Genomic DNA, 23,533 nt, shown 5'->3' on the forward strand with positions numbered 1-23,533 from the left:
AGCAGACTCGGGAGCCCAAAATGCGTCGAGTTTTGCCGCCCCCGGTCTTCTGGCCCACTGCAGCGCGCTATGAGTGTCGAAGGGGTGGTCTACCTTCACGGCGCTGCGCTCTGAATGGATCTGAACAAAGGTGTTGTGAAGGTAGGCCTGAGAGTGGTGCTTCAATTTTGTCCATCAGCGTCTTTACTGAGTGACCCGACCATTACGCGAGTGCATACCCCATCGGTGGGTGGTCGAAACCGTCGGAGTATTGCACTCGCGTAATGGTTGGGTCACTCTGTACAGCACTTCCTTATAACTCTATTCAACCAAATACGCAGGAATTAGACAGATTGATGGCAATGGAACAAAAAGCAAACACGTTTGGGGTTAAATTTTTGCTTTGAAAAGATATATTTCACAGCTTTCGACAAATAAGCAATTGAGTCCTTTCCACATAACAAACATTAAATTTTAACAAATTGGTTTTTGCTATAGATTGATTTGAACATGTTCTCAGGCTTCCAAAACACTTACATAGCATAGATGACCTCCACGATGATATTTGGACAATTCTTGCACTCAAGGTAAAAATGCTAGTGCGGTATACACGAGCATAGAAGAATCATCACACTTTCATCCACGTCTCGCATGGATACCACATGCTCAATCCATCCACTGCCTCCTTGCCGGGCGCTTCGTGCGTGTAGAAGCCCACCTCATACACCTGCGATGGCCAGGGCACGCCGTGGCAGCCCTTGGCGCAGTGCTCGCACCGCTGCTCCCCCTCGCACAAACTGTTTCCCACGACCAGGAAGAAGTGGGCGTAGCTGGCGAGGATGCGGCACACGTCCGGCTCGTGCATGGCGGCGTGCGCGCACCAAGTTTCGGTCATCTGGTAGAATTCGGGAATGCTGAGGCCGCGAAGACGGGGCATCCTGCCGGGGTTGATGGCGGCCAGGACGCGCCGGGACACAGTGCGGGGCATGACGAGAAACTCCAGGGCGGGCAGTCCGGGCAGAGCCGAGGCCAGCTCCATCTCGAGGCGGTCGCCAAGTTCAGCGCGGCAAGAGAAGCACAGCTTCCGCAGGGCGGCGCGGCCCCATGACGCCAGCCCCGTCAGCAGCTCCACGGGAACGGAGGACGGAGCATAGGACTCGTTGTTGAGCTCGAGTTCCTCGAGGTGCGTGGCGGCGCGCAGGAAGGCCGCCGCGGTGGCCTGGGACGCAGCCTCGTCGGTGCTGCCCTTGCACCGCGACACGGTCAGCTTGAGGGAGCGCAGCGACGCGCACTTCGCCACCAGTGGCAGGTCCTCCATCACGGGGCACTCCAAGCGCTGCAGCCCGGGGATGGCGGCCAGCAGCGGCGCCACGCCCTGGCAGTCCCCGCTCAGGCTCACGACCCGCAGCGTGGCGGCGTGCGAGCGCAGCACGCGGTGCACGAAGCAAGGGTCCACGTCTGTGAGTTCCACCTCCTTGATGGACGCCGGGATCCGCGGCGCGGGCTCAGCCCTCTTGGGCCACTTCACCCTCCAGGTTACCTCCACGACTAACCGGGTCAGGCCCTGGGTGGAGAAGGCCTCCGCCAGCACGTCCGCGAAGGCGTCGTGGCCGTCGTTGCGCGTGAAGACGCCCGAGCGCACTTCCAGAGTCCTCAGCATCCCCAGCGCCGCCTGGTTGCGGATCACGAGTTTGGCCGCTGCCAGCCGCGCGGGGTGGTCGTCCACCTCGAGGATCAGCTTGACGGCCGCGCATCTGGTGGTGGCGGCCAGCGTGCCGGGCGCGTCGCTGTTGCCTGTAAACCACATGGACAGGCTGGAGGCACACGGCGCCACGCGCAGGACGGCGGCTTGCAGGCTTCTGCTGGAGAGGTCGCGTTGCCCGAAGTCAAAGCTGCGTGGCCTCCGTCGCCCGAAGTTGAAGCTGCGTCGCCGCCACAGCTCCGGCCGAAGAGCGACGTCCCGCAAGCGATGACACACCGCCCGGCAGGACAGCAGGTCTGGCGTGTTCAGGTACTCCAGCACGCTCAGCAGGTCGTCGTCCGGCAGCGACAGCAGCGACGTCTACGCAGAGTAAGAAGGGAGAGGTACAAAAACCGGTAACGCTGAAAGCAGATGAAACTAATGATTATATTTGCTTAAATATATGGTGGTATAATTTTGCCACGATGCCACGATTCACTGGTAAAACTGAAGTGTAGTAGCTTGACCCAAGCATAGAGCTACGCTTTACACAGATAAATTTCTACCAAGAACTGCTCTTTGTAATACGAAGAAAACGGCGGCTTCACAGCCTGCGACGCAAATCGTTTGTAATACGAACGATTTTCTTCGTAACACAAAGGAAAAATCCTTCGCAGGCTGCGAAGCCGCCGCTTTCTTTGTATTACAAAGAGCAGTTTTTTTGAAGAGTTTTAAGTGTGTACGCCCTTTTTCTGCGTAAGACATACATTTGGCTTGAAATGTTGTTACATTTGGGTGAAACCTAAAAGGGATCCGAGAATAAGAATGCAAGGCCCTGGAAACCAGACTGTGAGCCGGGACTACATAGCGCACAGTTAGCATACTGAAGAAGCGCGCGCGCGTGACATTTAAATCTAGGGAATCAATGGTTTCGGCTGACGACTTTGCACTGCACACTAAATGTTACGTACAATTTCGTACGAAACATCAGTTGTTCGTGCTCACGAACTTTTCATACAATTTTTGTACGGAAAACTACAAACACAAATAAATTCCTACCAAGAACCGCTCCTTGTAATACAAACCAAACGGAGGCTTTGCAGCCTACGAAGGAAATCGTTTGTTATACAAATGATTTTCTTTGTAATACAAAGAAAAAGTCCTCCGCAGGCTGCGAAGAAGTTTTTCGTAGGCTACGAAGGATTTTTCCTTTGTATTGCAAACAAAAACCTTTGTTTTACAAACGATTTCCTTCGTAGGCTACAAAGCCTCCGTTTTCTTTCTATTACAACGAGCAGTTCTTTGTTTCCACATTTATGTGCGAAATTGCGTACACATTTGTACGGAAAGTTCGTGTGCACAAAATACTGTCATGTCTCGTCCAAAGTGGTACAAAAACATTTAGTGTGTGGGCTACATGCCACACACTGTACGGTCGGACTTCCGGTCCCGCACGGCTACTGCTGCTCTCTCTCTCTCTCGACCTACAGGCGATTTAAAAAGCGTACGTCCGAAATGGCCCAGCGACTCAGCCTGTCTTGGTTCTCAGAAAGTACAGCAAAAGCTTTATAATACGAAGATACCGAAGGCATTGTGAATTCCGCGACGAAGCAAAATACTTCGTGTAATATGAAGCATTACTTCATAACACGAAGCCATTCTCCAATGCCTTGCTTCTCTTCGTGGGTGCGAAGCAAACGATTGGTAGATTTTGCTGAATGAAACTGCGATCTTGCAAAGTGCACGGTCCGGTTTAGTCCATCCGCAAAGCATGAAATGATTTACGAACTTCCTGCGAACAACGGACCCGGCGGCTGAAGTGGACTTACCTCTTCGTTTGGCCCCTGCAACGGGACTTCTTCCTTCCCCATGGTTTGGCCGTCCACAGCAGCTATTGGTGACTCCCTCAAGGACTCCATGACCGTCAGGTTCCGACAGTGGTCGAGGATGAAGTCTCCCTCGAGAAGCGCTTCAAGTCTTGAGTGCGGCCCACGCAGGATGAAGCGGTGTCGAGACTGGAAAAGTGCCAGTAAAGGGGCGTAAATTTAAGGGAAAGAGGAGGGGGGAATCCAGCCAGTGTAATGATCTGCTAGACACATGAAACAGAAAATCTCATCTCAGAAATGGTAAGCACATCTCACAAATTCCATCCGTAACACGAGCCTAAGCGGACATGAGTAAACAATGGCGTACGCTGTGTGAGGGGAAGGGGACCCGGGCCTGCGTAACGCCACGTTCTATGGTGAGACTGGGGGAGCGAAAAGTGTCCAGCAGTGCGTGACGTAATGGATGGATAGACTCTAATGCAAGCGCGGGTCCAGAAACGAGGGGCAAAGAGGACAAAAGGGTACCTCTATGAATCTTGAAACGGAAGGACAAAAGTAAGCCCTGAAAAGGGCTTCTGCGTACGCGCACCGGGCGGTGGGCGAACGTCTAGGCATGCAGAAGCTGTTCTCAGGGCTCACTTTTGTTCTTATTCCTTTTTAAGGTTCATTGGAGTACCCTATCCGCCCCGGATTATAGAAAGCTGCCTTCAACACCGTGACGCAAGACCACAGACAGTCAGTTAATTTTCTTTTACTCCGTACCCTCAACCCAACAATTTCCACAGCCTCGTACTAATATATTCCGTAGGACTCAAAGTATCCTCCGCATGCCCGTAGCAAACCAATAAGGTGTAGGTGTAACCCCTACAGAGAACATTGGCAAGATGGGCACGGAAAATGTCAGGATCTGGGTACGGAGAATCATCAAAAGTCCATTACTGAAGTCCCTTAAACAAGCTGTGCGAACAGGAGCTGTAGCGAGGCGTTGCGTTGCTGTCTGCTGCCGACGCCGACTGCTGACGCGGACTCGACGCGGCGACAGCGACTCGGGCGGGCCAGGGGTGGGGGGTGGCCGGGCTCGCAACCCAACTCCCGGCTGGCGGAGGTGGAGGCTTTAGCGAGCTGCTGCTGCTCAGAGGCGGAAGTAAGTAGAACTGAAACGGCTGTCGGAATTGACCCACCAGCTGAACCGATCTTGATTCGAGGGAACGTTCCTCCAATGTAGAGGAACCAGCGCGGGGAAAAGTAGGGAAGATTGGCAGGACCTACGAGGACCTAAGGTTACCTGTGAGTGAGTGCGAGTGGGAAGGTGTCCACGGTGCCTACTAACCCCGTGTTGGTTCGCCTGTACACTTTTTCAGTCTTCGTCGGTGAAGGTCAAAAGCAATCGAAGAGGCAGGAACCAGCGGTGCGCCACGTTTACGGCTCTTGGACCAGCGGAAGCGAAGCTAAGCTGAAGTCGGGTCAGTACGCGTTGCTCTGGAGGTTCAAGGCAGTGGGGTGGGTGGCGTGCAGCTTCTTTCTGCGTTTGACTACCGGGAATTTTAACGGGGCGATTATTGGAATATTCCATCGCGCTTGGTTTCCGGCCGTCTCAAACAGCATCGGTAGCCGAATTCCCCGGTCGGCAGTTCTTCAGACACCTGAACGTAAGAGGAAACGGTTCAACCTGTAAACTAGCCGAAACCAGCACCCTAAAAGCAGCCTATCAAATTGTAAAGAGGGTTGCGACGCGCATGTTACATTGTGACCGTTACACAAGTCCATGTCGTGATTGAGCCGTCGACTTCCGGTAAGGATCGTAAAGAAATAATCCACCCGAGCGTGACGTTTCTTTAACTTCAGCCGATAGATGCTATTTCTGGATTCCGATTTTGTTCCTACTTCCCCACATCTTCATTGAAATTATCAACTTGTAAGTGCACTCTCAGCCTTTTACCGACTATTTCTCATTAGCAGACGCATTTCTGTAAGCAACCATAATACTTCGTATTTTTTGTCAGTATTTCTTATTAATTACTGCACTGATATTGACGTTTTCTTCGTAAATTTCAAAGAAATTTTTAAGTTTTTAAGAACAAAATACTAAGTATTATGTTTGCTTACATAAATGCGTCTGCTAATGTGAAATAGTAAACGGCTGAGAGTGTGGGACTGTTGGTGGCGTTGCGCTCCCTGCTGCACCTTGGCCTAGGGAACCTGCACGCTCTGGGTCTTCCCGACCTCGTCCTCGTGTCCCACCCGCGTAACGCTGTGGCACTCGGGAACGGGGTCATCGTATCGTCTTGTGAGTTCGTATCTCAAGAATGATAAGTTGAAACCGAGTTTAGTTGAGAAATTTGGCTTGACGCTGGGCAAGGGTGGCGGGGACGGGCCTGCGTAACGCTTCGTAACGGGCAGTGTAGGGGACTCAAAAGTGTCCGAACCAAGGTCTTGACCGGAAGTCTGGAGCCTCGGCCCAAGAAAACTGCACTCCTTGCATCGTTCAACATCGATGGTGCCTCTGGGTATCACGCACTTCGCTCCACTTGCCTGCCAACGTAGGTGGCTCCAGGCATGAGCTCTGTAATCCTCTCATTCATTTTTGCCAAGCTCACGTACGGGTTCTAAAGTTCTCCGTCGTCCGGCCCAGAGCTTTTTTGAAGCTAGTGAGTGGCGGAGGAGTCGTCATTTCTCCTTCCGGTAGAGAGGCCCTCTGACCGAAATGCGAGTGCTTGTCTCCGCGGGTTCACGGTCTCTAATGCCACGCTCCCACTGTCCGACAGCCTTGCACTGCTTCGTCCGGCGGGGCCCTCAGACTCGATTCGCTTCCCGAAGAAGACGTCTGCGGCGGCCGTTTCCGTCCGAACGGCCATGGAGTCCGAGGGGGAAACCGTCTGACGCCACGCAAGTCGCTGCCGTGGACAGCCCAGCCATGGCGATGGAAGATGAGATGCAGGGACTCAACGTGGAGGTGAGTTCCCTCGAGCTGTCAGGGGAAGTGGTGTTTTCAACTTCCTTGAAGGTATGGTGGTGACTCTTGTTGCAAAAAGTTGTGGAGAAATCTGTAAACGGCTTGTGCTGATTCTCTGTACCCAGAAAATAATATTTTCCGTAGCCTTCCTGAAATCTTCGGGAGGTGGTTGGTTACGGTCATCTCCGTTCGCCTCAACGGTCTTCTTTGAACATTCGTAGAATACTGTAAGTCTAACGGAGAAACAGGCTACGTAAAATGTTTGGTTTTGGCTGCGGAGAATTATGGCAAATAAACTTATTGGCTCTGTAAATTTTTAATTTTGACGATTTCGCCTCTCCGACTTGGCTCACTTTGTGGAGGGAGTTTTAGTTCCCTAGAGAGATTCTAAAAGCCGGAGTAGCAGGGCCGGCAAAAGTTACAGTCTCATTGCAGGAACGTGACATCACGCTGAAAAGAACGTGAAAAAATGTCACGTTCGTTTAAGTATTGAATCACATTCGTTTGGGAGTGAATTGGCCAAAAATAATCTTGTTCACATTTAAACGAACGTGACACTGTGCTCAAACGAACGTGACATTTTGTCACGTTCGTTTTAACGCGATGTCATGTTCCTGGAATGAGAGTGTAGTTTTCCAATCTGTGGCCGTTTTTAGGCACGAAGTAGCCTTATTCGCGGAGCGAGCGAGCGACCGCAGGGAGCTCGCTCGGCGGAGCGCCACTCGCCCATGTGACCTGACTAAGGCCGTTTGTCACGCTTCCTGGCAAATGTGTCACAAAAGCCGGGTGACCCTTTGACAGATTCAACCATCTGTTATAGATCGCCCTGGTCACGCTGTGACGCTCACCTGGTGATGTGATCTGTCTAAGGCCGTTTGTCACACTTCCTGACTAGTGTGTCACAAAAACCGGGTCACCCTTTGACAGATTCGACCGTCTGTTATAGAGCGGGCTGTTAGTCACGCCGACCTGGTCACGCTGTGATGTTCGCCTGGTCACGCTGTGACACTGACCTGGTCACGCTGTCACGCTGACCTGGTCACACTGCCCCGCTGACATGATCACGCTGTCTTAATGATCTGACACGCTGTCACACCAGCCTGGTCACGCTGTCACGTTGACCTGGTCACCCTGTCACGCTGACCTGGTCACCCTGTCACGCTGAGCTGGTCACGCTATCACGCTGACCTGGTCACGCTGTCACACTGACCTGGTCACGCTGTCACGCTGACATGGTCACGGTCTCTTAATGATCTGGTCACGCTGTCACGCTGACCTGGTCACGCCGTCACGCTGACCTGGTTACCCTACCACGCTGGCATGGTCACGCTGTCTTAATGATCTGGTCACGCTGTGACACTGATTTGGTCACGCTGTCACGCTGACCTGGTCACGCTGTCTTAATGATCTGGTCACGCTGTCACGGCAGCGTGGTCACGCTGTCACGCTGACCTGGTCACGCTGTCACGCTAACCTGGTGACGCTGTCACGCTAACCTGGTCACGCTGTTACGCAGACCTGGTCACACTGTCACGCTGACATGGTCACGCTGTCACGCTGACCTGGTCACGCTGTCACGCTGACCTGGTCACACTGTCACGCTAACCTGGTCACACTGACCTGGTCACACTGTCACGATGACCTGGTCACGCTGTCACGCTGACCTGAACACGCTATCACGCTGACCTGGTCACGCTGTCACGCTGACCTCGTCACGCTGTCACGCTAACATTGTCACGCTGTCACGCTGACCTGGTCACGCTGTCACGCTGACCTGGTCACCAAGTCACACTGACCTGGTCACACTGTCACAGTGACCTGGTCACGCTGTCACGCTGACCTGGTCACGCTGGCAAATTAGCGTGGTTACGCTGTCACGCTAGGTCCCCTTTTACATTGACCTGGTCAAGCTGTCACGCTCACCTGGTCAGGCGGTCAGGCTGTCCTGGCCACACTCTCACGCTGAAGTGGTTACGCTTTGTTTGAAAATAAGATCTGTCAAGAGTAGCGTAAGGTTTGTGGCGAGTACAGTAAGAAGAGTCACAAACTCGTTAGGTTTCGTAAGCATTGCTTGGACTATTGAGTTTGAAAATTTGATATGTCGAGAGTACGGAAAGATCTGTCACGAGTAGAGTAAGACCTGTCACGAGCCCGTTAGGTTAGGTTAGGATTGGTTGGACCATTTACTTTAAAATAAAGAGCTGTCGAAAGTAGAAAAAGATCTGTCACGAGAAGAGTAAAATGTAACACGAGCATGTTAGGTTATGTTAGAATTGGTACTGTCACGCTGACCTGGTCACGCTGTCACGCTGACCTGGTCACGCTGTCACGCTGACCTGGTCACACTGTCACGCTGACGTCGTCACGGTGACCTGGTCACACTGTCACGATGACCTGGTCACGCTGTCACGCTGACCTGGTCACGCTGTCACGCTGACCTGGTTACGCGGTCACGCTGACCTCGTCACACTGTCACGATGACCTGGTCACGCTGTCACGCTGACGGTCAGGCGGTCAGGCTGTCCTGGCCACACTCTCACGCTGAAGTGGTTACGCTTAGTTTGAAAATAAGATCTGTCAAGAGTAGCGTAAGGTTTGTGGCGAGTACAGTAAGAAGAGTCACAAACTCGTTAGGTTTCGTAAGCATTGCTTGGACTATTGAGTTTGAAAATTTGATGTGTCGAGAGTAGAGAAAGATCTGTCACGAGTAGAGTAAGACCTGTCACGAGCCCGTTAGGTTAGGTTAGGATTGGTTGGACCATTTAGTTTAAAATAAAGATCTGTCGAAAGTAGAAAAAGATCTGTCACGAGAAGAGTAAGATGTAACACGAGCCCGTTAGGTTATGTTACAATTGGTGCTGTCACGCTGACCTGGTCACGCTGTCACGCTCACCTGGTCACGCTGTCACGCTGACCTCGTCACGCTGTCACACTAACCTGGTCACGCTGTCACGCTGACCTGGTCACGCTGTCACGCTGACCTGGTCACCATGTCACACTGACCTGGTCACACTGTCACAGTGACCTGGTCACGCTCTCACGCTGACCTGGTCACGCTGGCAAACTGGCCTGGTTACGCTGTCACGCTGACCTGGTCCCCTTTTACATTGATCTGGTCAAGCTGTCACGCTCACCTGGTCAGCCGGTCAGGCTGTCCTGGCCACACTCTCACGCTGAAGTGGTTACGCTTAGTTTGAAAATAAGATCTGTCAAGAGTAGCGTAAGGTTTGTGGCGAGTACAGTAAGAAGAGTCACAAACTCGTTAGGTTTCGTAAGCATGGCTTGGACTATTGAGTTTGAAAATTTGATGTGTCGAGAGTGCGGAAAGATCTGTCACGAGTAGAGTAAGACCTGTCACGAGCCCGTTAGGTTAGGTTAGGATTGGTTGGACCATTTAGTATAAAATAAAGATCCGTCGAAAGTAGAAAAAGATGGGGGTGCAATGAGTAAGATGTAACACGAGCCCGTTAGGTTATGTTACAATTGGTGCTGTCACGCTGACCTGGTCACGCTGTCACCCTGACCTGGTCACGCTGTCACGCTGACCTGGTCACACTGTCACGCTGACGTCGTCACGCTGACCTGCTCACACTGTCACGATGACCTGGTCACGCTGTCACGCTGACCTGGTTACGCTGTCACGCTGACCTGGTCACGCTGTTACGCTGACCTGGTGACGCTGTCACGCTAACCTGGTCACGCTGTCACGCAGACCTGGTCACACTGTCACGCTGACATGGTCACGCTGTCACGCTGACCTGGTCACGCTGTCACGCTGACCTGGTCACGCTGACCTCGTCACACTGTCACGATGATCTGGTCACGCTGTCACGCTGACCTGATCACGCTGTCACGCTGACCTCGTCACGCTGTCACGCTAACCTGGTCACGCTGTCACGCTGACCTGGTCACGCTGTAACGCTGACCTGGTCACCATGTCACACTGACCTGGTCACGCTGTCACAGTGACGAGAACAGACAGGTTCATCTTCAGCAGATGATGTTCCTGATTCCTTCAATTTCTAACATAATCAAACACACTTAGTTCAAAGCAGCTAATATTTAACACAAATAAAGAAGAAAGAAAGGAAGTACCTTATGAACTTTTGGAACTTCAAACAAATTTGTTGAAGGTTCTAAACACTTTCTGTTCTGTACTGCAAGCTACAAAACAAAAAAGTCAAATACAAGTTTAGTACCAGACATGGAGGTACAAAGCAAAAGAAATTGAAAAGGCAAACCTGTTGAGCAGTATTCCTAAGTTCATACAATAAGTCATTTTTTTCATCTAGACATGTTAAAGGAGAATGAAATGACAACTCAAAAGGTTGATCTGGTTCACTTGTGTAATCCTGTGAATACCAAATTGCATTAATAACACAGCAAGGAAGATACAAAATAAACAAAGCATTAAGGTTTTAAAAAATATTAACAAAAAAAAAAATAAGAAAGCAACCATATTTCATACAACAACAAGAGAAGTCACAAGTTTTATGTTTGGTGCCAAGTAACATTGTATAACACCTTTATTGACCCAAAACAAATAAAGATATTGTTCAGCTTAGATCAAGAAAGGTGCTCCAAAAAAAACTGTAATTTAGTAAGAAGTGAAAGCAAACTGAAACTGACAATACAGGCGGGAAAAATAATTAACACCAAATAATAAAAACAATATAAAAACAACAATAAGACAAGATGACAGATATAAAGTCAAAAAGAAACATATTGTCAATGTAAGAACGACCGCTTGGGTAGACAACACAGAAGCTCTTGAGCTCGAAGGGTTGCCTATGCACAGGCGTTCATGACTACGTCTAACAAGGACATCACACACAAGACCAGGTTTACTGACACGTTAACCAAATTTGGATGACAGGCTGACGACGTGGCTCAGCCCAAATGACGGTGACAACGTGACCAAGTCAGGGCAACCAAGTCATTGTAACAAAATGACCCGGACAACGAAAAAGGGTAACACCGTTGTAGTAAAAGAATAACCAGGTCAGCCTGAAAGTGTCAGTAGGTCAGCGGCACAGCAAAACCAAGTGAAGGTAACAACAAAATGCAGTAAGTCGGACAGAATAACAAGGTAATGATAACAGGGTGACCAGGTGTCCGTGACATGGTGACCAGGTCGGAACGACGAAATAAAGGTGAAAGGACCAACAGTTACAGCCGACGACCTAACGGTGACCACGTCAACGTGACAAAAACACCCGAACGGCGTGAAAGGTCACCAAGTCAGCACGACACAGGGAACACGTTAGCGTACGGCGTGAGTAGGCGCCTTTAAAGTAAGCGTGGCGTGTCAAATTATGCGTAGGAACGCCCGGATGGGCGTGCACGACAGCGTCGATAGTAGCGTTGACAGACAACGCAGCTTGACCGGAGAGTCGCTAGAGACATACAACGTCTCGTCCGGACTATCCGGCCTGACACCGTTGTCCGTGAAATATACGATTAACGTTGACGTTAACGCGCATCCTTGTGTGCGCACGCAAACTGTCACACGCAGAGCTAACTTCACAGGTCCAAGGTCAGTGTGAAAGCGGCACAAGGTCAGCGTCACGGCGTGATAAAGTTACTATGACAGAATGACAAAGTCAGCGTAACGGCGTGACAACATCAGGATTTTCACTCACTTCATCGCTATCTGCATTTCCGGAACAACCAGGAAAATAGGACATTTTGTATAAAAAGATTCGAAGGAATTTAGAGGAAACGAATAAAATACAATAGAATAGTTTACCGAAGGTAATTTAAAAAAAAAAAATTAAAAAAAAGGAACCGAAATGGTTGACAGCAGAATTTAACAAGTCAATTTACATAGCAACCTAAAGACCTTTGTTAGCTACGACAATGGGACAAAAGAATTGAAACAAAAACAAAAACAAAAAGAAAGGAAAGAGAAAGGAAACAATTAAAGAGGGAGCGAGCGAGCGACGCGAATGAAACGAACGTTGTTAAAGTCAGTAGGCCACGAGAAGACACCACCATAGAAAACAAGGAAGCAGGTCGCGCCGCGGATGCACCTCGGGTGCTAGACTAGTAGTATACCCAGGATTCAGCCGGCCCGAGATTCAATTTGTGTGGCCCTTTATGCATTTCGGAAATTTTCTATACGATTTTAATGAGACTTTGCAGACTTGTTGAACTTTGAACGCTGATTCTCATGCTGAAATCTGGTTAAAAAGTTGGTGGCCAATTTTGAGAAATTTGCTGTCAAAATCGCCGTTTCCATGGCAAAACTCGACTCGTCAAAGGGAAAAAAAGGGAGTGGGGGGAGCCGAGCCGGGGCGGACCAATAGCCGAGCTTCTTTTTGCTTCTGTACAGCTTACTCCGAAAGCTGAAATAGCACGTTCGAAATGAAAAATTTCTTTGACTGCAGGTAGACAAGATGCAACAATAGAATTGGTGTCGGTTCGCACGCAGTTTTTCGGGTAGAACTATCCAATAATACTTCTTGATCGGAGTGTTTTTGGACATGCGCAGTAGGTTTGCAACCTGTTACAGTTTAACCAACTGTAGCATTTGAAATCTGTATTAATTTTGCTCTCTTTCTTGTTTTTTCTTCGTTTCTTGCTTATGAAAATTCATATAAAACAAATTTTCAATTCTTATGTGACGACTTTCTAAAAAAATATTCACAGAAAATTAGCAAAACAAAAGTTCTTTTTTTCTGACATAAAGTTTCTCAAATATTACTTTTTTTTCTGTCAACAAGACAGTTTTGTTGTTGTTGTGATTCAGTTAGCACTAGGACCACTTCGCTCGCGACTTGCAGTGCTCATGTTCCTCGAACAAGACTCACCCGCGTTTCGCGGGTTCCCGAGTTTATGAAGTTTGTCAAACCAACCGTCGTGGTGCTGATACGTTGTAAGGGAGAACTATTACACAGAATTGAAGAAAACATGACTAAAGAACCATAGCTTTTTGAAACAAGCCAAACAATTCAACGGCAGCAACAATGGAGGGGCAGTTTTAATGCTCGACTGCTGGTGCTTTCAGCTTCGCGATTTTCGCAAGGGCGCAGCGCAGACGCCGAGAAACTAGTTGCCAACCCGTGAAAATTAATTTACTGCCTTCTTTCTGCTAAGAACATTTAACAATGATGGACTTTAAAGATGTTCCATTGTCAGAACATTGCGGAATACATTAGCATTGGAATTTTTTGAATTTACCAGCATTTTGATTTCTATTTATTGTCAAGTTTAAATTTCGACGGGTGGCTCATCGACCACATTGGTACCACTGCTTCACAACACACTTCTTTTCTTTCTCCACACTCTTACACATTAATCAAATTGACTTCGTGACTCCTAGGATTTCTTGAAATCGTATTTTTTTCATATTTTTTGTTGTCACCTCAGTTGCTCTTCATAAGTGATCACGATTAGAGTGCAGACCTACCCTTACCAAAACGGAAGTACGTTAAGAGTTTGGAGCCAAGAGGATATTAGTGTGCATCAGTATTGTGCCGCGGTGCTAGTTCAGTAGGCCCCAGTGCGTCCTTCGAACTTTCCTCCCGACAGTCGGTGTGCCGAAAGCATGACCACACTGAAACTGAATGGGGTCACCACCATCACCCCTTTTAAAAGTGTGATGCAACTTCGTGGCCCACACACTTAACTTCTTACGGATACATCCTATTTTTATTACGGACATTTTTGTGCAATTGCAATTACGGATAGATTTTGCTTGTAATACGGATAAGATCATCCGTATTACAAAGAGTTTTACGTCCGTACCATACGGATATTTTCGTCTGTATGTTACGGACGTAAAAATCTTTGTAATACGGATGATTTCATCCGTATTACAAGCAAAATCTATCTGTAATTGCAATTGCACAAAAATGTCCGTAATACAGATAGGATGTATCCCTAAGAAGTTTAGTGTGCAATTTTAGGTGACGGAGTATTCCATCACCCGAAAATTTTGGGATCCGGCGGTAGGTCGCCCAAATTTGGGTAACGTCGTCGGCGACGCCGTGAGATTAGGTTAGGTGACCGCTATGTGCACTCTCAGCACGTTATTGACTTTTTTAAACATTTTGTCAGTACTTATCCAAGTAATTTGTGCAATCATAATACGTACTTTTCCTTTTTAAAGAACTACTAAGGAGATATTAATAATGTACTGAGAATTTCGTTTTTTACATAAAGGAAATTAGTCCATACCTGGAAAATACTAAGTATTATTGCCGTTTTTACGAATACGTAAGTAATGAGGAAAAAGTCAGTAACGTGCTGAGAGTGTGGCGTTGTGGCCTCTGGGTCTCACCGCGGCCTCAACGCCACATGGCGGTCGTCGTGGTGGCCCCCGGAAGGACGCCATCGGTGACCTCACGGCGTCGTCGTCACCCAAATTAGGGCAACATAACGCCGGTTACCAAATTTCGGGCAATGAATTTTCGTCACCCAAAATTGCGCAACGAAGGTGCATCGCCCATTGAAAGGGTGATAGTGGTGACCCTTTCATTCTCAGTGAAAGGTGAAACGGTGCCGGGAAAAAAAATTTGTCCGGTAATTTGGTCCCCAAAAATTGCCTGAGGAAAAAATTCTTTTGTGCCAAATTTATGCCAATTTGTGAGCAACCCTGTACCTGGGTTTACAAAAATTTTGCTCCCGTCCCGGGGACAACAATTTTTTAAGCTTTGCAAAATTTATTTTTCTGAATTGCCCTGCCCGGCCCATTGGAACCCCTTCCCTTTTAATTTTGACGATTTCGCCTCTCCGACTTGGCTCACTTTGTGGAGGGAGTTTTAGTTCCCTAGAGAGATTCTAAAAGCCGGAGTAGCAGGGCCGGCAAAAGTTACAGTCTCATTGCAGGAACGTGACATCACGCTGAAAAGAACGTGAAAAAATGTCACGTTCGTTTAAGTATTGAATCACATTCGTTTGGGTGTGAATTGGCCAAAAATAATCTTCTTCACATTTAAACGAACGTGACACTGTGCTCAAACGAACGTGACATTTTGTCACGTTCGTTTTAACGCGATGTCATGTTCCTGGAATGAGAGTGTAGTTTTCCAATCTGTGGCCGTTTTTAGGCACGAAGTAGCCTTATAGTATACCCAGGATTCAGCCGGCCCGAGATTCAATTTGTGTGGCCCTTTATGCATTTCGGAAATTTTCTATACGATTTTAATGAGACTTTGCAGACTTGTTGAACTTTGAACGCTGATTCTCATGCTGAAATCTGGTTAAAAAGTTGGTGGCCAATTTTGAGAAATTTGCTGTCAAAATCGCCGTTTCCATGGCAAAACTCGACTCGTCAAAGGGAAAAAAAGGGAGTGGGGGGAGCCGAGCCGGGGCGGACCAATAGCCGAGCTTCTTTTTGCTTCTGTACAGCTTACTCCGAAAGCTGAAATAGCACGTTCGAAATGAAAAATTTCTTTGACTGCAGGTAGACAAGATGCAACAATAGAATTGGTGTCGGTTCGCACGCAGTTTTTCGGGTAGAACTATCCAATAATACTTCTTGATCGGAGTGTTTTTGGACATGCGCAGTAGGTTTGCAACCTGTTACAGTTTAACCAACTGTAGCATTTGAAATCTGTATTAATTTTGCTCTCTTTCTTGTTTTTTCTTCGTTTCTTGCTTATGAAAATTCATATAAAACAAATTTTCAATTCTTATGTGACGACTTTCTAAAAAAATATTCACAGAAAATTAGCAAAACAAAAGTTCTTTTTTTCTGACATAAAGTTTCTCAAATATTACTTTTTTTTCTGTCAACAAGACAGTTTTGTTGTTGTTGTGATTCAGTTAGCACTAGGACCACTTCGCTCGCGACTTGCAGTGCTCATGTTCCTCGAACAAGACTCACCCGCGTTTCGCGGGTTCCCGAGTTTATGAAGTTTGTCAAACCAACCGTCGTGGTGCTGATACGTTGTAAGGGAGAACTATTACACAGAATTGAAGAAAACATGACTAAAGAACCATAGCTTTTTGAAACAAGCCAAACAATTCAACGGCAGCAACAATGGAGGGGCAGTTTTAATGCTCGACTGCTGGTGCTTTCAGCTTCGCGATTTTCGCAAGGGCGCAGCGCAGACGCCGAGAAACTAGTTGCCAACCCGTGAAAATTAATTTACTGCCTTCTTTCTGCTAAGAACATTTTAACAATGATGGACTTTAAAGATGTTCCATTGTCAGAACATTGCGGAATACATTAGCATTGGAATTTTTTGAATTTACCAGCATTTTGATTTCTATTTATTGTCAAGTTTAAATTTCGACGGGTGGCTCATCGACCACATTGGTACCACTGCTTCACAACACCACTTCTTTTCTTTCTCCACACTCTTACACATTAATCAAATTGACTTCGTGACTCCTAGGATTTCTTGAAATCGTATTTTTTTCATATTTTTTGTTGTCACCTCAGTTGCTCTTCATAAGTGATCACGATTAGAGTGCAGACCTACCCTTACCAAAACGGAAGTACGTTAAGAGTTTGGAGCCAAGAGGATATTAGTGTGCATCAGTATTGTGCCGCGGTGCTAGTTCAGTAGGCCCCAGTGCGTCCTTCGAACTTTCCTCCCGACAGTCGGTGTGCCGAAAGCATGACCACACTGAAACTGAATGGGGTCACCACCATCACCCTTTAAATGTGTGATGCAACTTCGTGGCCCACACACTTAACTTCTTACGGATACATCCTATTTGTATTACGGACATTTTTGTGCAATTGCAATTACGGATAGATTTTGCTTGTAATACGGATAAGATCATCCGTATTACAAAGAGTTTTACGTCCGTACCATACGGATATTTTCGTCTGTATGTTACGGACGTAAAACTCTTTGTAATACGGATGATTTCATCCGTATTACAAGCAAAATCTATCTGTAATTGCAATTGCACAAAAATGTCCGTAATACAGATAGGATGTATCCGTAAGAAGTTTAGTGTGCAATTTGAGGTGACGGAGTATTCCATCACCCGAAATTTGGTATCCGGCGGTAGGTCGCCCAAATTTGGGTAACGTCGTCGGCGACGCCGTGAGATTAGGTTAGGTGACCGCTATGTGCACTCTCAGCACGTTATTGACTTTTTAATCATTTTGTCAGTACTTATCCAAGTAATTTGTGCAATCATAATACGTACTTTTCCTTTTTAAAGAACTACTAAGGAGATATTAAATAATGTACTGAGAATTTCGTTTTGTACATAAAGGAAATTAGTCATACCTGGAAAATACTAAGTATTATTGCCGTTTATACGAATACGTAAGTAATGAGGAAAAAGTCAGTAACGTGCTGAGAGTGTGGCGTTGTGGCCTCTGGGTCTCACCGCGGCCTCAACGCCACATGGCGGTCGTCGTGGTGGCCCCGGAAGGACGCCATCGGTGACCTCACGGCGTCGTCGTCACCCAAATTAGGGCAACATAACGCCGGTTACCAAATTTCGGGCAATGAATATTTCGTCACCCAAAATTGCGCAACGAAGGTGCATCGCCCATTGAAAGGGTGATGGTGGTGACCCTTTCATTCTCAGTGAAAGGTGAAACGGTGCGAAATTGGTGTACCTGGTGCGAATTTGGTCCACACACTAAATGCCATGGGACTTCTTTTGTGCCACGATTTATGCAATTTTGAGCACATCCGACGCTGATACAATTTTGCTCCCGTCTGGGGACACATTTTGTCTGACGCTTGCTGCAAATTGTACTTTTACTAGACAATTTGTCCCTCCTGGCGGACACAAAATTGCATCACTATCCACGGAAAAAAAAAATATGCTATGTCAATGCCGTTAATTTATTGCCAGTTTTCACTGTAGGTCAATTCACAGCGTTTACTGTGATCTGCTCACGCGATTTACTGATTTTGTTCGGGGTGTTGACTGTGATCTGGTCCACAGTAAACACTGTGAGTTTGACGCCGCTGAGCACCGAAGTACTGCAAATCAGGCTCCAATTCACGGCTTTTACTGTGGCCAGATCACAGATCACAGTGAACGCCGTGAACTAGTTCACAGAAAACGCCGTGGATTGCATAACAGCAATTGGTAATAAATTAACGGCATTGACAGGACATTTTTTGTACAGTGTCGGATGTGCTTAAAATTGCATCCTTCATGGGACAAAAAAAGTCCCATGACATTTAGTGTGCACCTCAGATGCGCTTCGCACTTCCCCATCACCGTTTGGCATCGGTTGGGTTGGAAGCCAACCTCTATTGCTACGTTCAAAATGAGCGAAGTTCTTCCCTCACTTAGATGTTTAGGATTGCAAAAAAGTTGAAACTTTGACATGATTGCCTAACACTTCATGTTTGAAGATATTTTGACGTTTGACCTAAAACAAACACCTTCGAATATTTTGAAAAGTTTGTGTTTCTGGCACTTCTGTGTCTCTGACACTCCGGCTGCGTTCATAGCTCGGTTCAAGGTATAACCGGCTCTCTTACTGCATCCCTCTAAGTTGAACGGTTTAGACATTGGGACCGAGAAATCCAGCCGGAGTGTCATACACTTACGCACACTGTGAAAGTTTGTTGTCACTTAATGACAAAAACGTGAATGACATTTTCATCACTTTGAAATGATGACAATCTCGTCACAAATTGGTGACTTTTTCATCAAAGCTCCGATACTTGTTGCATGGGCGTGACAAAAATGTCATAAATTGACTTGATGACACCCTTGTAAGGAAAATTAGCCTTGAGATTGTCATCAAGTGACGACTCAAATTTTCACAGTGCAACTGGCAGTCACAGTGGTTCTTTTGAGGGCCAAAGGAATTCTGGCCACTCTACTTATTGGTGTCCCGGACCTTCGACTTCGGGCATGGGCAATCCCGAAGTCGAAAGTCCGGGACACCAAGTAGGCTCGTTCGTGGCCATATCATCATTTGGCCTGGAAAATGTGAAAACTTCACTGAGAAGAATGGGTCACCACCATCACCCTTTAGATGGGTCTTGCAACTTCGTTGCCCAATTCTGGGTGACGAAATGTTCATCACCCCAAAATTTGGTAACCGGCGTTAGGTCGTCCTCAAATTTGGGTAACGTCGACCACGCCGTGAGGTCCCCGATGGCGTCCTTCCGGGGCCACCACGATGACCGCCATGTGGCGTTGAGGCGGCGGTGAGACACGGAGGCTCCACGCCACAGAGCGGTCATCGGGGACCTCACGGCGTCGCCGACGACGTCACCGAAATTTGGGCGGCCTAACGCCGGTTACCACATTTCGGTTGATAAATTTTACGTCACCCGAAATTGGGCAACGAAGTTGCATCACCCATTTAAAGAGTGACGGTGGTGACAGTTTCATTCTCGGTGTTCCGACCTGCTGGGTACGATTTAATAGTCATGCTTGACACATTCGCTGCGACGGGGTTTTGGGCGGAATAGCCTAGACTGCGATGGTTTAGTTAATGACCTTCATTTTCATTGAGCACTTTCTCCCCCTAAATCTGCGAACGCTCTGCGCAGACGTCGCTGCTGTCGCTGCCGGACGACGACCTGCTGAGCGTGCTGGAGTACCTGAGCACGCCAGACCTGCTGTCCTGCCGGGCGGTGTGTCATCGCTTGCGGGACGTCGCTCTTCGGCCGGAGCTGTGGCGGCGACGCAGCTTTAACGTCGGGCGATGGCGGCCTTGCTTTGTCTTCGGGCTACGCGACCTCCCCACGAGAAGCCTCGAAGCCGCCGTCCTGCGCGTGGCGCCGTGCGCCTCCAGCCTGTCCATGTGGTTTACAGGCAACAGCCACGCGCTCGGCCCGCTGGCCGCCACGACCAGATGCGCGGCGGCCGAGCTGATCCTCGAGGTGGACGACGACCCCGCGCGGCTGGCAGCGGCCAAACTCGCGATCCGCAACCAGGCGGCGCTGGGGATGCTGAAGAGTCTGGAAGTGCGCTTCAAGGGCAACGACGGCTTTGACGACGGCCTCGCCCTCGCGGACCTGCTGGCGGAGTCCTTCTCTACCCAGGGCCTGGCCCGGCTATTCGTGAAGGTAGACTGGGAGGTGATGTGGCCCGTGGGGGCTGAGCCCGCGCCGCTGATCCCGGCATCCATCAAGGAGGTGACCCTCGAGGACGTGGACCCCCGCTTCGTGCACTGCGTGCTGCGCTCGCACGCCGCCTCGCTGCAGGCCGTGACGCTGTGGGTGGACTGCCGGGGCGTGGCGCCGCTGCTGGCCGCCATCCCCGGGCTGCGGCACTTGGTGTGCCCCGTGATGGAGGACCTGCACCTGGTGGCGAAGTGCGCGTCGCTGCGCTCCCTCCAGCTGTCCGTGACGCACTGCCCCGATGAGGCTACGTTCCAGGCCACGGCGGCCTTCCTGCGCGCCGCCACGCAACTCGAGGAGCTGGAGCTCGATCTCGTCTGGCATCATTACTCCCTCCCCTCGGAGCAGGGGCTGCTGACGGCGCTGGCGTCCTCGGGCCGCGCCGCCCTGCGGAAGCTGGGCCTCGCAAACTTTATTGAAGTCAACGTCCGCCTGGAGACGGAGCTGGCCTCGGCTCTGCCCGGACTGCCCGCCCTGGAGTGGCTCGTCCTGCCCCGCCCTGTGTCCCGGCGAGTCCTGGCCGCCATCAACCCCGGCAGTTTGCCTCGTCTTCGCGGCCTCTGCATCCCCGACTGGAGGTCCGAGGTCGGGTGCGCGCACGCCGTCATGCACGAGCCGGACGTGAGTCGCGTCCTGGCCAGCTACAGCCGCTTCTTCCTGGTCGTCAACGCCCATTTGTGCTGGGAGGAGCGGCAGTGCGAGTACTGCGCCAAGGGCTGCCACGGCGTGCCCTGGCCATCGGGCGAGTTAGAGGTGGGCTTCTACACGCACGAAGCGCCCGGCAAGGAGGCAGTGGATGGATTGAGATGGGGGGGGACTTCATGTAAGCTGTGGATCAAAGCGTGATGCGATGGCACTGTTCTCGCACTGAGCACATGAATTAGTTAATACAGGTGTGGGGAGTTCAATAGCCTTGATGTTGGTCACATGAGCTATTGCATGGCTGCCGTGTGCGCTGTGACTGACACCTTCTGGCAAGCTAATTGTTCCACCGTTAGATGTTTGAGGAGGAAAGGCTCAAATCCTTAAAGCCCGGTATGTGAGAAACTTTTCTTCTTTACGTCCTGTTCGTTGTTCATGTGAACCACTTTTCAAAGCTGTATTTTAGCGCCAACCTTTAGGCACTATCTCAATTTCGGCCACCTGGAGGGTGGTTACGTTGCCTGTGGAAAATGGGAAGTGGAATTGTTGTTTTTCTTATCCCTCCGGCTCGGTCGGTACAGTACGGTACAAATTATAAATGGAATGGTTGTTCGTTTAAGTAAATCTGCTATATAAATTAAGTGACCAGGAGCGGTGTGTATCTAAACATTTTTTTACTTGTGTTCCCATTAAATGACAAATACTCTTCGAAATCATGTCACTGCGTTCCATATGGAGGGACATATTACTTTTGTAGAAAAATCGGGTAACCAATCGATTTTTTTCAGGAAACGTTCGTTCCCTGATTTGCAGCAACGGCACGGCCGTGTAACTGGAAAATGTAGAAAAACTTGTATTTTTCTGTGTCAACATAGCGCAGTAAAGAATTTTATAAGTAGTTCAATTTACATTCAACGATGTTGCTGTTTCCTTTGTTTCCCTACCCTTTTTATTCCTGAGTGCTTGGTGGAATGAAGTATTTTTGGAAAGAATAGTTTTTGCCACACGTGAGGCGTCCTCGACAATTTTGAGGCATAACACAGCACACCTGTAAAAAAATATGAAAATTGAGAGGAGTTTTTTTTTTTTTCAAGAGAATTAGGACTAGACCCCTTCGGTTGAATTGTATGCATCTTTGGTGAGCACACACTCTTTTGAGTACACTCCCACAAACGTGTACTGAGCTGCGAATATTTTGGAACTACGGTGTGTACTGGTCGAACACGCTCTCGTTGGAGTGTTCAAAGCTTCGCAGTGTACTTATGAGTACACGCCGAATAGAGTGTGCTGAGCACACTATTTGCAGAACGACCTCTTTTTTCTGGCACGCCACACGAACAAAAACTTAACTTTCCCATTCCAGGAACGACGTTACGTTGAAACGAATGACAGGAGGTCACGTTCCTGAACACGTCACATTCGTTTGGATGTGCTCGGCAAACGCAACAGTGTACTCTCTTTAAAGTGTTCTCACAAGAAAACTGCCTTCAGCGTGCTCTCATGAGTACACTAAGGGAGGGTGGGGCAGTTTGAAACAGAATTTGGAATTTCGTTATTATAATCGTACTGTTGGTCTGTAGGCTGCGTGTTTGCACTAGATTACTAGAATGACTCGTTATCTAGACTAGAAAACGCCCGCAGACGCTCACAAGTTCGTTCAACGTTAATAATAAGGTGAAACTCCAACCCTTGCATCTGTTTCAAACTGCCCCAGGCCGGGGCAGTTTGAAACAGCTGTATGGAAGTCAACACGGACCAAGAAGAGCCGCGTACACAACTCAAATAGATTCAAATAGACTCAAATAGACGTTGCCATGCAAGTGCTGACATTTCGACGAACTTTTCCCAAAATATAAAACGTTTTTCCCAGTGATATTGCTGTGTTTCTAACTGCCCCATCCACTTCTGTTTCAAACTGCCCCAGAGGGCACCATTCCAGTTGCGCTGCTCCCCGCCGGACTTGGTAAGGGCTACGTCAGTGTCCAAGAGTGCGTTACGCTTGCCTAATAAGGTACTAAAAGGTGAATTAAAAGCGCGGGGCATGATCGCTTACTAGCGAAACCCAGACGGAAACTCCCGTGACTTCGAAATTTAAGTTTAGGCCAATTTCAATGTTACCGAAGTTTCACCTTTTTTCCAAGGCCACTAAAGAGCACCGTTGATGACCGTGTCGATCGCAAATCAGTAAGATCATGAAAATAGAAGATTGTGCACACTCACATTTCCTTCGGCAGCCCTCATTGCTTTAATACCGTAAACCGGGGTAACTTGAGACAATATTTCACGTTTTTTGGACCGTGTGTCCACAATACTTCTCTCACCAACCCGAATCCCAACTATGTTTAATTTCACGTGATAACATTTGGTTTGGACCCCATGAAGTTTTTGGGGGTCACCTAAAATGAGAGTAATGGGCCTCTAAAGTTGTCTCAAG

At 48.6% G+C, this 23,533-nt stretch overlaps 2 protein-coding genes across 18 annotated transcripts; one reads left to right on the top strand and one right to left on the bottom strand.

Annotated features, from left to right (window-relative positions):
* Nucleotides 1-362: 362 nt before the first annotated feature.
* Nucleotides 363-5,781, bottom strand: LOC117653187. 11 transcript variants are annotated; one of them, XM_034398677.1, is made up of 3 exons: nucleotides 5,671-5,781; nucleotides 3,490-3,675; nucleotides 363-2,041 (listed from the first exon to the last, which is right to left on the bottom strand). In XM_034398677.1, the coding sequence occupies exons 2-3, from the start codon at nucleotides 3,577-3,579 to the stop codon at nucleotides 608-610; spliced, it is 1,524 nt and encodes a 507-aa protein (XP_034254568.1). In that variant the 5' UTR covers nucleotides 3,580-3,675; nucleotides 5,671-5,781; the 3' UTR covers nucleotides 363-607. The 11 variants fall into 11 exon arrangements, with proteins under 11 accessions (XP_034254568.1, XP_034254565.1, XP_034254569.1 ...); XM_034398674.1 differs by lacking the exon at nucleotides 5,671-5,781 and adding an exon at nucleotides 4,817-4,920; XM_034398678.1 differs by lacking the exon at nucleotides 5,671-5,781 and adding an exon at nucleotides 4,840-4,893.
* On the top strand, nucleotides 4,819-22,007 carry LOC117653186. 7 transcript variants are annotated; one of them, XM_034398662.1, is made up of 3 exons: nucleotides 4,819-4,949; nucleotides 6,252-6,439; nucleotides 19,885-22,007. In XM_034398662.1, the coding sequence occupies exons 2-3, from the start codon at nucleotides 6,401-6,403 to the stop codon at nucleotides 21,301-21,303; spliced, it is 1,458 nt and encodes a 485-aa protein (XP_034254553.1). In that variant the 5' UTR covers nucleotides 4,819-4,949; nucleotides 6,252-6,400; the 3' UTR covers nucleotides 21,304-22,007. The 7 variants fall into 7 exon arrangements, with proteins under 7 accessions (XP_034254553.1, XP_034254554.1, XP_034254555.1 ...); XM_034398663.1 differs by lacking the exon at nucleotides 4,819-4,949 and adding an exon at nucleotides 4,964-5,135; XM_034398664.1 differs by lacking the exon at nucleotides 4,819-4,949 and adding an exon at nucleotides 5,270-5,401.
* Nucleotides 22,008-23,533: the final 1,526 nt, after the last annotated feature.

Source organism: Thrips palmi, unplaced genomic scaffold (assembly GCF_012932325.1).
Source record: "Thrips palmi isolate BJ-2018 unplaced genomic scaffold, TpBJ-2018v1 HiC_scaffold_8, whole genome shotgun sequence".
NCBI lineage: Eukaryota > Metazoa > Arthropoda > Insecta > Thysanoptera > Thripidae > Thrips > Thrips palmi.